Below are 15054 nucleotides of genomic sequence, written 5' to 3' on the forward strand. Positions count from 1 at the left end.
GGAGGAAATTGTTCTAACGTAAGCTCCAGTCCTGTTAGTTTTATTATTCCATCGTTATCATCCGCTCACTTATAAATGTGAATAAAGACAAAGTGACTTTGGCGTTCAGTCTCTGAATCCTTTCAGTGATGCTATATTGACGAAGAGTGTTAGTGGAATGGTACAGTTAATGCAAAATTGTCGGAATCCCCTCCTCTTAATTCAAAAACCGCGTGTACCCCCCAAGGACTCATGAGAAATAATTAAATACCACACCTTATTCCAAAATGGCCGTCGTCCGGTATGAACTGGCACGGAAACGAGGTCATGAGGGCCAAATCTGAAATAGTTCGGACAAAAGTACAAACCACTTACGACAAGGAAGAGAAAACATCGCAAAGGCATTATGTGGTCCCCATTTACCAATCAAAGAAGATATTCCGGGAAGTGTTCTTGGTGGGGTAACCGTCAACACAGAAGAACGCCGAATTGAAGTGTTGGTTACGCGTAAAAGTTAAGGCTGCCTTATTCACCAGAAATGTTTGCCGTGTGAGTTATACAAAATTAAGGTTCTGATTCTTTTATTTCAGGGTGGAGGAATATGTAACAAGAAAGTTGGATCAAAATATTATCGATCCAAATCCCGAGATTATTTACACGAATCGGAAACTTTACCGTTTGAGTACCAATTTAAGAAAATCATTGGGTTACTTAAGTGCTTGGACACAGTGGAAACTGAAAATTCCATCGGACGGCTGGGGGTCATTTCTTGATAAAAACGCCTTTTTTTACAAGGGCAGAGATGGACAGATATATTGGAAAGTGTGGGAAGCGTATCAGTGGAGATAACCATGCATATCGGTCTGTTCCCACAGGCTTAAGAAAAGGCGAAAACCTACCTTGAAGGTGAATATTTGCACGATATTCAAACAAACTATGACCATCAGTACTTTTATTATCGTGTAAAATGTTTTCATAGCTTTAAAATGAACGAAAGCCCTTTAATTAAAACTTTCAATTTAATTATTGCTCTATGTGTAATTTCTGGAGAGGTTGTTTTTGCAAATTGTGGCTCCTCGTGTGTTGCCGTAAAATCCGGAAGGGTCTGTTTCCAAAACACAGTTAGAGGATGAGCACAAAAGTTGTGGTATTACGTGTCACCTTTGTGAAGTAAGAAAATTTGACAGGAAATAAAAACTAAAAGATTTTGTGATAGGAACCATTATAATTGATGCACGCTGTAAGTGATTTGCTGCAAGCATTAATAGAGAGGATGGCTGTGTTGGGGGAGACTGGAAACCATTATCATGACTGATACGTGAACCTAGTCAGGGTACTTTTACATTAGTAGGGAATTTCAAATACCTCTGGCTGCTGCAACCATGTTAATGTATGAATATGAAAGCGATCTTCGCAGTAATGAACACTACCTTAGGCTGTTGTGAAAATAAGGCTCGAAAAAAAAAAAAAAACAGGCCCGTACGGGATTTGAATTCATGCATATTCATTCCTTTCTCCGCAGTTTACATATATGATTTTCATATATTTATAATTCATGGGTTTATTTGAAACCAACGTAATGGTCAGCTCCCAGTTGGCTTTTAAGCTCAGTTGGTAAAGTGCTGCACCGATATCGCAGAGGTAAAGGGTTGAAGTACTGGGCAGGCCGAATTTTTTTTCAGGCCGTAGTTTCACTACTGCTTAAGATGTGTTCAATACTGAGAAGGTCGCTTCCATACTTATTTCTTTCTCCGCAGTTCACATATATGATTTTCATATATTTACAGTCATTTATGCCAGTGTATATCAGTAAGCAAGCTGTGGGTGTCTATTTGTAAATGTAAGCTATGGTTGCTTTTCAGTTGATCGTCAGTATTCAAGTAGTGTCAGTATTGCAAGTTAAGTTAGTATATAATGGAAGAAAAGAGGCAACATGAAAAACGATACATCTTATTTACCATTATTTTTAAAAGAACTAAGGAAGACTCGCAAACTTTTGCAGCACTGTTGCTGCGATGAATCATCTACCGCATTTGATTTTACTCTGAATCGGTTTCTCTTAACGTTTTAATCCCTAAGAGTGATTGACATCTTACTTCTCCTTACAATTACACTTTGAATCAAACGTGAAAGTCATGAGAATTAAGAAAATGATCACTCATAAAGGTCATGAAATCAGGGAAATGATCCGCCACCAGAAAAGCTCTGAATTGGTGGACAAATTCTCCACATAAATACCATTGCAAATGTGTAGAGATCAGTATAGAGAATATGCATGCTGATCCAATGATGTGAAGGGTTTAAGAATAGTTCCATTTTTTTCAGACATACCACACTTGACTAGACAAGTTCAAACGGAAAAAACGATTTCGATGACTGCTAGATTTAGGGTACTTAGAGAGTGTAAAATTTTAATCAGAATTCCATGTGTTAATTGAATTAACTTATAAATATAAAAAGACGAAAATCACCTTATTTTTGTACTTATTCATTTAGTCCTTGAACTTTTCATATATTTCCAGAAAATTTATTTGTTCATAATAGTTTTAAAACCATCATCTCAATTCTGTCGTTAACAACTGGAGTTAATGCATTTTTTTATCTTTAAATTCTGATTTTTTCTATCCAGTAATTGCAGAAAATATACTGCCTGAACTTATGTAAACAGAGGGCCTTTAAAGTTAAAAGTATGTGTTTAATTCTTGGCCCTGATAAAGTCGGTAGAAACAATTTGAGCCATGGATTTAATGCACTTTTTAATTTTATTTTAAACATAGCTGAAAACGAATCTTTGTAATTTATTTTGATTCGAAATGAGTATGCAAGCCCAAGCTTTGCTGAAATTCCAGTGCGTCTCATAATTATGCATCAACTACTACAACCGTTGACGGAAAACTGATATACACAATAGATATGCTACCCTATCATACAATGTAAAGAATCCAATTATGACAACGAATCTTTCACATTTTTCTTTCCTTGTCTACATAGAAATAATTTAATTTTAGGTTTCTCCGCCACGATTTTTTCAGTCACTTTAGCAATCCTCTGAAAAATTGGTTGAAACGTTGAACTTAGGGCGAGGGATCAGGATAAAAGAGGAAATAATATACAAATTGAAAACTGACTAACCTAACACGTGGGGACCTAGATTTTTTTATGTTATTAATATATTTAGAAAAAGTTAAATTTTTGGGAAATACAAAACCACTTATGTTACAGTTGAACGTTTTCCTTACGAACACCTCTGCAATACCGACACCTCGCCAATAAGAACGGCGGACAATCTTCTATATCTAGATCAAATTCTGCTATATTCTCTTCATTAATAAGGAACCTTACTGATATAGAGGACAATAAGGACAACGCACCCTGAGCGTCAGACAATTATGGTCTCTATATACTCGGAGAAAAGAAGCACTCGTGTGCCTGCTCATGTTCCTATGCTATGGACACTTCAATCTTGAGAGTTACACCGTATTGAACTTAATGAAACGAACATATCCCTTATACGGACACTTTGCTTTGTCAATAAGGTTTTTGTATTACAGAACTTCGTCTGCAGTGTTTTTGCCGCTGTATATGTAAACAGTTAGGGTCCGATACAAGCTCGAAAATAAAGAAATGGAACGAGCAGTTATCGAACCATTATTCAAAGAGAAGATTTACTTTCTGTAACTTTTTAAACAGCACAGAATTATCTCGACATTAAGACGCACCATCAGTAAATAATTGTTGTAAGGATATTATTATGCTGAGATTATGCGCCCTTACACCAAAAACAATTATAATCTTTTCCGCTCAAATGCTGGCCAACACCAATTAGTCACCTAGGCAATCTCATTGCAACACTTTCTGGTCTCCGATTTTTGAAAGTAAAGTAAAATGTCGAGGTCTTCTCGTCTTCTTCCGCGATCGATTACATTCGATAATGTCCATCATGTCTTTTCGACACAAATTAGGAAAAGTATATTTTAAATGCCTGCATATGACTAGATTGATAACCATGCACAATGAAGAGCAGTCTAGGCGAAACTTCGAAGAGAAATTTGACTATGGGAGAGACTTGCAAACGAGAAAATAACATGTAAGAAATGATAAAAAATACAATGACTTTTAGTCCATCTCAACTTGAAGAGCGGTAAATAAGAGAAAAACATTCATTCGGAATTACAAAGGAATTCATAAATCCTTAACATTCAATTTTTTTTTCAACTTTTTAGCCCCTCATTAATTATTCCCACAGTAGCGCCAATAACATCTTGGTGTTTCATGGAGATAGTAGATATAGAAGGATCCACAGTTTTTCACTAAAATATTTATCTTGCCCTTGCAACCTGTGTTACGATCACTAAAGCAGACCTCTCTATTTACTTCACCATCCTCCAATGTAGGATGAGCACCTTCCAACCAACCTGACCAGTCGGTACCACATCTGTATGCTGGCACACGCTCTGTTGGCATATTTGTTCCAGCATCTCCCTCAAAACGATACCATCCCTCAGATAGCTTTCTGTCACACTGTTCACTTCCCTGGGGTGTACTGTAACTGCTCTTTCTGTTACCGTCGTTCAGAATTGAGTAGTTATAACAACCGTCGGCTGGAAAGTTAATTGCAATTCAAAAAGGGAATGATAATCACATGGTTTAAATTTGACCTTGATTGCATCATCATTCATTGTCAGGATTATTCATGCATTATTACCATCCTTTTTTAATATAAGCAGGCACTTGACACATTACAGCGACGATGTTGTGTAAAAACATACGGAAAATTTTGAACCAGCTCGGCATTGACTTTCCAATTATCTTCTTTCTTCAATGAATAGATTCGCTAAAGGGCGAGTGCCAGTCCGCTAAATTATTTTTTACAACGAGCTAGAATCCTGCCACCCTTGTATTAAAGGCACACTAGAATCGAAAATTAATTTTGGCAATAACCCGTATGTAGATTAGGGCGTTTAAAAGAGGGCGAAACGGGGAAATCATCTGTCATGTCAAATAAAGTTCGCTTGAAAAATTATCAAGAGTGGAAGTAAGTTGTGCATTTGAAAGTGTTTCTCGTTTATTGCAAAGTGTTCGGAAGAAGCGGGTTGTTTTTTATCTGTTTTCTTGCTTAAATTGAACAGCTCGGCTTTTTTTTTCTAACTTTGCCGCCAGCACTTAGCTAAATGCTTCTCTCCTACAAGCAATTTTCCACTCTCTAACACCCAGTTTCGGGAAATTTTCGCTCATTAGCACGGCTCTTTATTCTGTATACCGATGAGGGGACTTCGCTCTTAGCCTCGTTCTCACGCCGTAATTTCGGCACCAGATCACTGATGTCCGAGAACTAGGAAGTGGCCTATTCCAACCTTTAAAAAGAAATGCAGAATAACGAACACATGGACACACAAAAAGACGAAAAAATGAAGGCTCAGACAACCAGACAGACAGCCAGAAAGACGGCTATTTCTAATTGGTTTAAAAATTTTATCAAACAGAGGTATAGAAAACAAACCTTCACATTCAATTCCATTCCAGAAATATTTAGTTTGGCAGGTGCAATTGAATGACCCCAGAGTGTTTGTGCAATTGGCGCCACCCTTGGTACAATTATTATTAACCAAAGCACACTCGTCGATATCTGAAAATAGCAGCAAGACATTGATGAGAGGCCTAGTAGAATGGATAACGCTAAAATGTTACATGAGCTTCTAAACATTTTTTATTTTCAAATGGCTAATTTCGTCGCTGTTTGTAATTTAAGCTCTACCTGTCATTCAAACTATGAAATAAATGGCACATGAACAAGCATGCTGAGTTCAAGAAAAGGACTCATATATAGACCTTTTTGTGTTACGACAGGAATGCGGTGCGGCTTTTGTGTAGAATTGCTGATGGATAATAGTCAACGCCCACCTGAGCACGTTTGGCCATCTCCTGAAAATCCCTCTTTACATTTGCAGCTGTAGGATCCAACGTTATTTCTACATTCAGCATTTGAATCACATTTGTGTTCTCCCAGACTGCACTCATCAACGTCTTAGAGAAAAAAATTTAAAATAATTCAATTACCAAGGTTTCGATTTTCTACCATGCACAGACAACTAATAATTCATATCTTACAATGAGTGAGGGTCCGCTATTTTTTATTTTTACCAGGGATTTTCAGAACGTAGATCGTAGACGTAGCGCAACAAAAGAGCTAATGAGCAAAAAAATAACGTAGCACGTGCGTTATAAAACTTATACTTTTCCTAGCTGTCCCATACAAGAGAGAAAAAACGTGAAATAACTAACTTTCACGTCCTCCTAGCGAGGAAGCCTCCGCAGCAATTTAATCACGTTTTACTTTGAACTCAAAGGAAGATGTCGCACCGTCAGAAACAGTAAACGCGTCGAGTTACTGGTTGGATTGCGTTGCAGCTGGGGTTCATCGAGGTCTCCATTGCGGAAAGCGGCAATGAGGATATTCCCCTCTCGATAAATGTTTTTGTTCTGTAGCCAACATTCCCCCCTCCCCTTCCCCTGATGTTTCCTCGGGTTTTTCCTTACAGTTTACTGCTGGTCCTTCTTTATCCTCGTCGAGAAAAATAAATGCACTAGGAGAGTACTAAAGACTTAAAATAAAACAAACGATCACCGACTTTCCTAATCGTTAAGTGATTGCTAACACTTAGATATCTGCCTCACCTTCTACGCAATCTTCACCCGTGTAACCTGGTACGCAGACACATCTATACCCCTCACTGGAAAAACCAGCCTGGCAGATCGCATTACTCGGGCATGGCTTCTTTATGCAAGCGTTCTTTACAAAGAAGCAAAAAAGGACAAGTTAAGGCTATGTCTACGCAACTTACAAGGCGGGGAGGGGAGGGTAAGGAGGTAAATGAACATAGCTATTCTGAGGACAGATAAATGAGGCAACGAGAGTTTAAAATGATAATCAAGTGTTGGCAATACTTCCAGGAAACTTTAACAGTAAAGGTTTTTTTACAATAAAATAAATTAAATATACAAGTACTTGCTTTGTGAATAAATCGGTCACATGTAATTAAAAGCTAATGAAGGAAAAGCAAATAATTGAAATAAATTCGTAGATTAAGAATTAACATTACGGCAGCTCAAGACTTTTTTTTTTTTTTTTTTTCATCTGGTGCTTAAACTGTGTTTACTAGTACCATACTCTCCATATTCAAAGGGCAATCGAATCAATCAAGGTTGAAATCGAGTCATGCTTATAAACTTATCTTTGACATTCGGTGCGGTAACCATAAGAGTTATTTTGTAAGCTACGTCTCTGTACCAATCGCGTTAATTTCAAACAACGATAGTTGAAAGCACTTAACCTAACTGTCGTGTATGCCAACTGGGAGCTGGTCATTATGTTTGTTCCAAATAAACCCGTGAGGGGAAGATTAAATAACTGTAAATTTATGAAAATCGTTTCTATGAACTGTGGACCAGCTCCCAGTTGGCTTGTTAGCGAAGTATCGCATAGGTCATGGGTTCAAATCCCGTACAAGCCTGAATTTTTTTCAGGCCTTATTTTCACTACTGCTTGAGTAGTGTTCATTAATGCGAAGATCGCTTTCAAATTTATTTCTTTAACCGCAGTTGACATATACGGTTTTTATACATTTACACTCAAAATTAAAAAGATGTGAATAAACCAGTACAAATTTTAATTGTGTTAAAGACATACGGATAGGCCAAAAGAAGACCTCTGCGGTTATCTTAATCATTGCAGCTATAAACACACCTTGGATCCACGATAGATGCTGTTTGGAAATGACATCAGATCACTCGGGTGTTCAAAATGTGTAGCGTTATTCATCTCGCATTTGGTGATCGAGGGAGAATCATTGGATACTAGTATATTATAGCTGATACAGTTGGGTTCTATGAAACACAATGCTCCACAGAAGTCCTTTGCGACGTTGTCAACTTCTTTTATCTTATGGTTAAGCAGCCGTTTTCCTCGAAATGCAATGGCAGCTCTGAACTCCAGTTGACGACATTGGCCTATAGAGAAGTATGATGAATAATATATTTTCCGATAGGAAGAACATGATACCACTGGTTACAAGGGAATGCTCTATTTGACAAGGACACCGGATTTAGAGGTAAAGGTGAAAAGTAGGGAAGGGATGGAGGTAGAGAAATTGGCAAAGGAAACTGCAATCAATTTAATACAAAGAGTGTATGAATTTAAATCAACGAAAAAAGCATAACATGACGTTTCGATTACATCCTGTTTTCATTGTCAAAATTGAAAGGGATTGGCACACTTGATGTACTATATGTAAATATGTACAAAAATTTTAAGTTACATAAATGATTTCTTTTATGAGAACAAAGCTTGAAAGTGCGCTTAGTATTCATACAAATAATTTCACCCGAATGAGGTCTTGGTAAGTGTTATAAATAAATAACTCTATCAAAGATGATTATGAAAAAATTACGCGCTTCCGATGGCTGAAAACGAGTGCATTCTCATGAAACACGAGTGCAAAGTTATAACGCGGGTCCAAAGTTGTAACACGAGTGCAAATTACAAATAGCGCACTCACGCTTCAAAATTTCGTCTTTCTTGACCTCCTGCGATGTTTTTTCATGTACATTGTAGCAAGTAATAACATAATTCCCCCTGCAATTTGGTGTAATAAGTGCTTGTAAATTTTTCAGACTACAAATTGCACTTGCCCTACGGGCTCGTGCAATTTTGTTGTCTTTGAAAAGTATACTCGTGCTTATTTACACTAAAGTGCACTCGAAATCGTGTCGTTCCCTAAACTTAACGCGGGTGGATGGCCCTCCCTAGACTTTATGGTCTTACATGAAATGGTAAAGTTAACCTAGAATCAATCAAAACTACAAGCCATGACTGAATACTACGATATAGAGTAATGTTCTGTAAGGTTAAAGTGTGGTCTTTTCTTTTTTATAAGGAGGATCTGGAATATAAGATAGTCGAGCTTTCTAGGGCACTTCTTTAGATTGTGTTGTATGTACCACTATGCAGTGTGTTGTTTTGGAAGTGACTGCATGGGTAACCTGTATGGTTTCCCAGGAGAGGCTTAAAGTTTCGTTTATGATTTTTCTGTATTGTCTTCTTTTCAAATGAATGTCGAAATTTATCACATTGAAAGATTTTATTGATATGTTTAGGGGGAGAAATTTATAGTTTTGTTATTTTAAGGTGTTTTTGTTCTTGTTTTTATTTTCAGAGACTTAAACAACCAGGATTGCAACAGACATTGGCTTGAAAAAGATTTGTTCCATTTTAGAATTTTCACGTATGTCCTTAAAGCATCGCCTTTTGTATCTAATGAGTTATGGCTCATGTTTTCAACCGCTTCGCAGAAGTCACCAAACTTTTGGCATGGGGCTGATTTTAATTAAGGCATAAGTGTACTTTTTGGTAAATAATTGATAGGTGATTTTTCAGTTCTGAACCTGTCAAAGAGGAAAGATGCAAATTTTATTAAAGAATTGACATTTCAAAACACGAAAAGTTAGTATCGAGACAAACAATTTAGGATCTAAGATCTAGGATGTAGATTGGAGAAACATTTTGTGCGCAGCTTTCATGAAAGTCCCAGTGTTTTTCCAAGTTCATTATGTCAGTGCAGAATACAGATAATGATGAAAAAAAGACGAGACAAAACCAAATTCAGTTATTTCTTTCGAGATGATTGTGTTCCTTAAAAATTCCAGTTTCTAAATAACTGGAGGACATTATGTTGTTTAATCGAAACTAATTCCTTACACGTGGATTTGAAGCCATAAAACGTGTAAATTTCTTCCAGAAGGAGCTATCTCTAAATTTAGATTTATGTGTATTCGACGGAAGTTCACGCGATAAAAAGGTTGTGTCGACATTTCGACCGTTTTTACGATTCTATATATTTGCTTTTGATGCCAATCGATAATCATTTTCAAAACGACAGTTAAAGGACTAATTAGATGTTCGGGGGAGGTTTTTTGAAATTTTCTACTTATTTATTTCGTTGTGTAAATATGCCGCTAGGAAAATGGATGATTAAGCTTCACTTTAGCTCACTAAATTTCATAGTCATACTCATGACAGTACCGGCACGCAGGGAGTTTTTTCTGCAGCGTCAAAGCATACTAGCTAGTGCAACATGAATTTGTGCCGAATTTATAGCGTAAACTTCATGATCCTTTCATCCCAACCGCCTGCTTAAAACAGCTTGCGTGAGGTAGATCCAACCTGTCTTTAAAGATTCATATCTCCACATAAGAGCTTTATAAACATTTTACTCTCCTATAAGAAGGTAGAACATTTTTAAAAACTTTGAAATTCTTGAAATAGTCACAATAGAACATTCGCAATGAATTATTTTCGCTTATACCCGCTTCAAACGCATTATAAATTAACAGTTTTAAAAACTTTCCCTTATAATAAATAATTAGAATATCTACCCACCTTCTCTACATTTCACAACACACATCAGAGAGTACAGCACAGTGAAGATACCAAGAGACAAGATGCGAGGCATCTTTCCAAACTACTCCTGCAAAATTACCAACATGTAAAATCGTGCACTATGTTATTCGCATGCGAGTAGCTTCTCGCCTGGAGCTACTGAAGACTCAGTGTGATATATCACGGAGACAACTGACGTTGATAAATCTGAGATCTATTTACATCTACGTAAATTAACTTTAGGCATTGCATTAAGTAATTGTTATGGTAGACGTCAGACACCTTATGGAGATATTCTTTCAACGCTACCGTTTTGTTTTGCATTTTAAATGAATTTCATTCTTTAGTTAGCTATTTTATGAGCCCGTTTCTTTGCATGAAGCTTCTAGGAAATTTCCCAAGGAATGAAATAGCAAATTTCTTATAGTTTCGTTTTAGATGCTAGCAACGAGTCAACGTGGGAAATTTGACATGCACAGAAATTTCCTTAGCTTTATTTGCAAATTTCTTCTCAGATGGTGATACCCCGCGTAAACATTTCGCCGTTTATTCAAGACAGAGGCAAAAATAAAGCTGCTAAGAAAAACTATTTTTATCGTGTTGTCAGAGAGACATTTCATTGTGTTGAAGAAAAAAGAAAGAATCAACGGTCGGAAATTTAACTAAGCTGTGTTCAAAAGGGATGATGAAAAAAAAAAACAGGAAAGCATATTCGAAAAAAAATGAATTTTGTGAGGAGTCTGACGCGTAGTGGCTTACGAATATTCGTTTTTCATTTTTCTTTTCATTTTTCTATCAAAACAATCAATGAAAGTGCTCCAGTCTCTTTCATGAAAATGCTGTGTTTTTCTTGGCCCAAACATTGACCGACATGAAAACACTTCATTTGCTTCCAGCAGAATATCGACATCATTTTTAATTAATTTTAGTGTTATTTTCAGAATGTCATCATAGACACTTCTGTCTAAGAAGCAAAGACTAAATTCGTACACCTTTTGCGCAATAAATATTCTAGCAGTACCATCATTTTGAAAAATAAATTATAGAAACACATCAGAAATATTTCAAAGCATCATTTGCCTGAAATGACAGATAAACTCTACAATATATGCCAATGTAGCCTTTTAATAATTAATGACAGCAACTCGCCGGTTCTATAATGCCAGTGAAGTATATTGAACAAACATTTTAGCCGCAGGAAATTAATCATGGGTGAAGTGAAAATAATATTTTAAAAATAGTGAGGAAAGATGGAAAAAAAAAACTTTCTTTATTCATTCTTAATTTTTTGGCGGAAAGTTTCGTTGTAAACCGCAATTCGATGCACGTGACCAAATCAGTGAGGATTCGAAGCTAAGTGCACGTAATCCTTTTTTCCTTTTTAGCTTTGAGCTGTCAGTTTAAATATAAGAGGTCCAAGCTTTGCCCTTGGACAACATTAGCAAGGGTTATGAGAGAGTGCGACGAGCAGATGTCTGGAAACTTCGAATGACTCGAAAGCTTTGAACAAATCGAACAGATTTAGGCCTCTTGAAAGCACGGAAAAGATATTAACAAACTGATCAAATTACAGCTTCCGTTTCACCTGTTAACTAAATACGTGCCCTCTTTAGACGGTTTTTGAACTAGTTTTAGAAATATATAACAGTTTCTGAATTCAAATTATGCCGAGAAGAACATTCGGTGTTCCTCTTATAGAACATCAATGCTCTGCTTATTGGATTGATACTGATATCATATGATCCATCGGCCCTGCTCACGCAATCCTGACGTATGCGTATGTGAACTCCACCCATAACATGGTATATGGAGCGTTTTCTTCAACAGCCACAGAGGAACTACTTTTATGTACTTACGATAGCAACATCTGTAACAGATGCCTCAAACGCTATGTAAATATACGAGAATTCTTCAGCAAGTATTTTTTTAACTGTATTTAGTTATTTTAAAATTCTCTTTAAATTCAATAAACAAAAGTCATCGATGCGCGTGCAAAAACTCTCAGGCGCGTTGCCGATAGAGGACTGGCCTATGCCAAGTTTAAAGCTCACAAATTTTCTTACCTAAACGTCTCTGGAATTGGTTCAAGTTATGTTCCCGATGGCGTTGAGTGTGGACTTGCTTGTGTCAGCATACCTTTATGCCTCTCCCTTAACCTAGCTGCATTTCATGACATCATTGGTAAACTGCCGTGTGAGGTACTTCCATCAGACATGAACAACAACTCTGACAAGTTTGTCGCCAGTACAGTCGCCATCACTTTCGTATCACAGCGAGTTAAAAATCTCAACGTAGTTTACAATTTCAACAACATTCGAATAAAAAAAAAATGGGATAGGAAATGCAAAAAGGGAGTCTCTAAATTCTATTTCCACAAAGTTCTTGGAAACCTATTATTTGATTGAAGCACTGTTCCTATTCCGGCTGTAAAAAAACTTCACGAAATGACTTGACCACCCATTTATTTACCCATTGACGTTTGTGGAATCTTTCTGAACATGAGCTTGCGAGCAGGTACATTTAATTCAAGTAAAGGATTGTTATTGCACTTACCGAATTTGGTGAATTACTGAATAAGCCTCTAAATTTGTCTAAACAGTCTTAACCTTCTTAACACAGAGTTTGAATTAATTTTCTCCAAGCGATATTAAGTTCTAGCACACACGTGACTGTCAGGTTTCATTTTGTATGAATCAAAAATCTGGGTTACTGGTTTATTTAATTATTTGATTTGCCACGAAAGAAGAAAAAAAATATGAGTATAAACCTCAATCCTCCTTTTCCCTAAGTTTTGATCGAAAGGTATGCCTGTTTGTTAAAAATACTTTGATATGTTATGTTATAAAAAAAGACGCATACCTTACTTACTTCGGTGAGCACCCCTTGTAACTTGTGGGAGGGGGAAGTTTCCGTTGGCTAGATTATCCCAATCGCAGCGCGCTCGACAAAAGTTGTGAAATGTACAATTTTGATTGCTTTCTTCCAGCTGCAGGCACTTCAAACAACAATCGACTTTGGCTTGCGTCGATGCAGAAGGATAACTTTTCAAATCACGTTTAGAATTCCAATCCGATTGATGTATCTGCCACTGGGAAGTCAATGACTGATTATTGTTATAAACTAGTGATCATTTGTAATTCATTTGTTATAAACTAGTAATTTTTTTGGAAATGTATGTCCCGGAAATTTTCATGGGCACTGTGTTCAACTACTAATGCGCGCTGATCTTACCTCCGGGCATCTTACAAATGTAGGCATTTTTATCAAACCCAGAGATACCATTAGAGAGGCCTCCATTCTTGGATATATCAGAGAAATCGTCGTTATAATTTCGAAACATTCAGTTTTCTCCACTCTCCCAAGTCCAAACCCCAGCTTTATTCTCTAAACCAATAAGCCACGCACTGGTACTCCAACATTTGAAACAATGAAAAAGTTTATTAGATTTCGAGTTAGACCAGTACTAATGCATTTTATTTGCTGCAAGCAGTTTAACATCTACTTGTGACTTTTAGTACCTTCCCTAGGGAGCTGATGGAGTAATTTTCAAAAATGCAGTATCTCTGCGATGTACCAACCAGCTGAACATAACTTGTTGCATACGGACAACATTTTTAAGGATGCGGTACACCTTTGCGAATTCCTTCATAAATTTTTTTAAATAAGCCAATCAGAGTGCAACCAAACTATAAACTAACAAAAAGGATGTAAAATGCGCTATACAGAAAAGAAAAAGGTTTCCTTTTTAGCTCGATGTAATCGTATAACCGACTAAGAGGCAACAATTCGAAACAGATGAGGTTTCTTTAAGCGAATAAATCGGATATCCAAAACTGACCGCTCAAATAAAACTTCTGCTCAATTTGAATCTTGAGTGGTTGGTCTCCAAAATTTTGTGAGGATAAATGAATAAACGAAAAAATTGTGTACTGGTGATAATAACAGTGTTAATACTGATCATGGAGACAAGAAGATATTTTGTTTGTATACTAATAATATTAGTATACTAGTATACTGAGTTTCTTCTGTCCCATTCGAAAGTTGCAATAAAAAAGGAAACATTCATGGCAAATCACGGCTCTTTCCCATAGGATTTTCACAAGGAATTCAGTGAGCACGACGTGTTTCACAAGGTCCAGAGGAGCTCAGTTTGAACACATGAATTGCTTTTAATACTTTGTGAAATATAAATCCTTCTTAAATCCAAACGCAGTTAATAAGCTAGTTCGCAAACTAAGCAAACTTGAAGTTTTACTCTACAGAACTTTTTCACACGCAGAGGAACAAGAAAACGCTTCGTAGTCGTTCATTACCATATAAACATTGCTAATTATGAAGAGCATAAAGAAGGCATAAAACGCAGATTAGAAAATCATTTATCTGCCCGAAAAAATGCACTTACAAACAGGCTAGGTGACGACAGTATCGGTCAAAGGAATTTATAACGCTTAAAGGTTACACTGCCAATTGATAAAAACAAAGTATATTAGATATTTAATTATTTTGTAAACTCCGTCAGACAAAGAAAAAAAAAAAGAACTATCGGAACACCAATCTTCTGGTCTAGAGGAAAAAGATTAGCTCACTGCGACTGTTTTGCCTTTCCCCGCTTTTGCTTTTCCTTTTCAATCCAAAATGCA

General features: G+C 36.6%; 1 protein-coding gene across 1 annotated transcript in view; it reads right to left on the minus strand.

The window, feature by feature from the left end:
• Nucleotides 1–2299: 2299 nt before the first annotated feature.
• The window catches only part of LOC131799973 (uromodulin-like), a 58270-nt gene continuing 45515 nt past the window's right edge, over nt 2300–15054 (minus strand). The window contains exons 2-7 of the mRNA XM_066166906.1: nt 10415–10502; nt 7724–7986; nt 6655–6769; nt 5881–6003; nt 5480–5605; nt 2300–4580 (exon numbers count right to left, since the gene is read on the minus strand). Of these exons, the coding sequence (XP_066023003.1) occupies nt 4210–4580; nt 5480–5605; nt 5881–6003; nt 6655–6769; nt 7724–7986; nt 10415–10487 (1071 nt within the window). The 5' untranslated portion in view covers nt 10488–10502 and the 3' untranslated portion in view covers nt 2300–4209. The remainder of the gene's footprint in view (nt 4581–5479; nt 5606–5880; nt 6004–6654; nt 6770–7723; nt 7987–10414; nt 10503–15054) is intronic.

Source organism: Pocillopora verrucosa, chromosome 5 (assembly GCF_036669915.1).
Source record: "Pocillopora verrucosa isolate sample1 chromosome 5, ASM3666991v2, whole genome shotgun sequence".
NCBI lineage: Eukaryota > Metazoa > Cnidaria > Anthozoa > Scleractinia > Pocilloporidae > Pocillopora > Pocillopora verrucosa.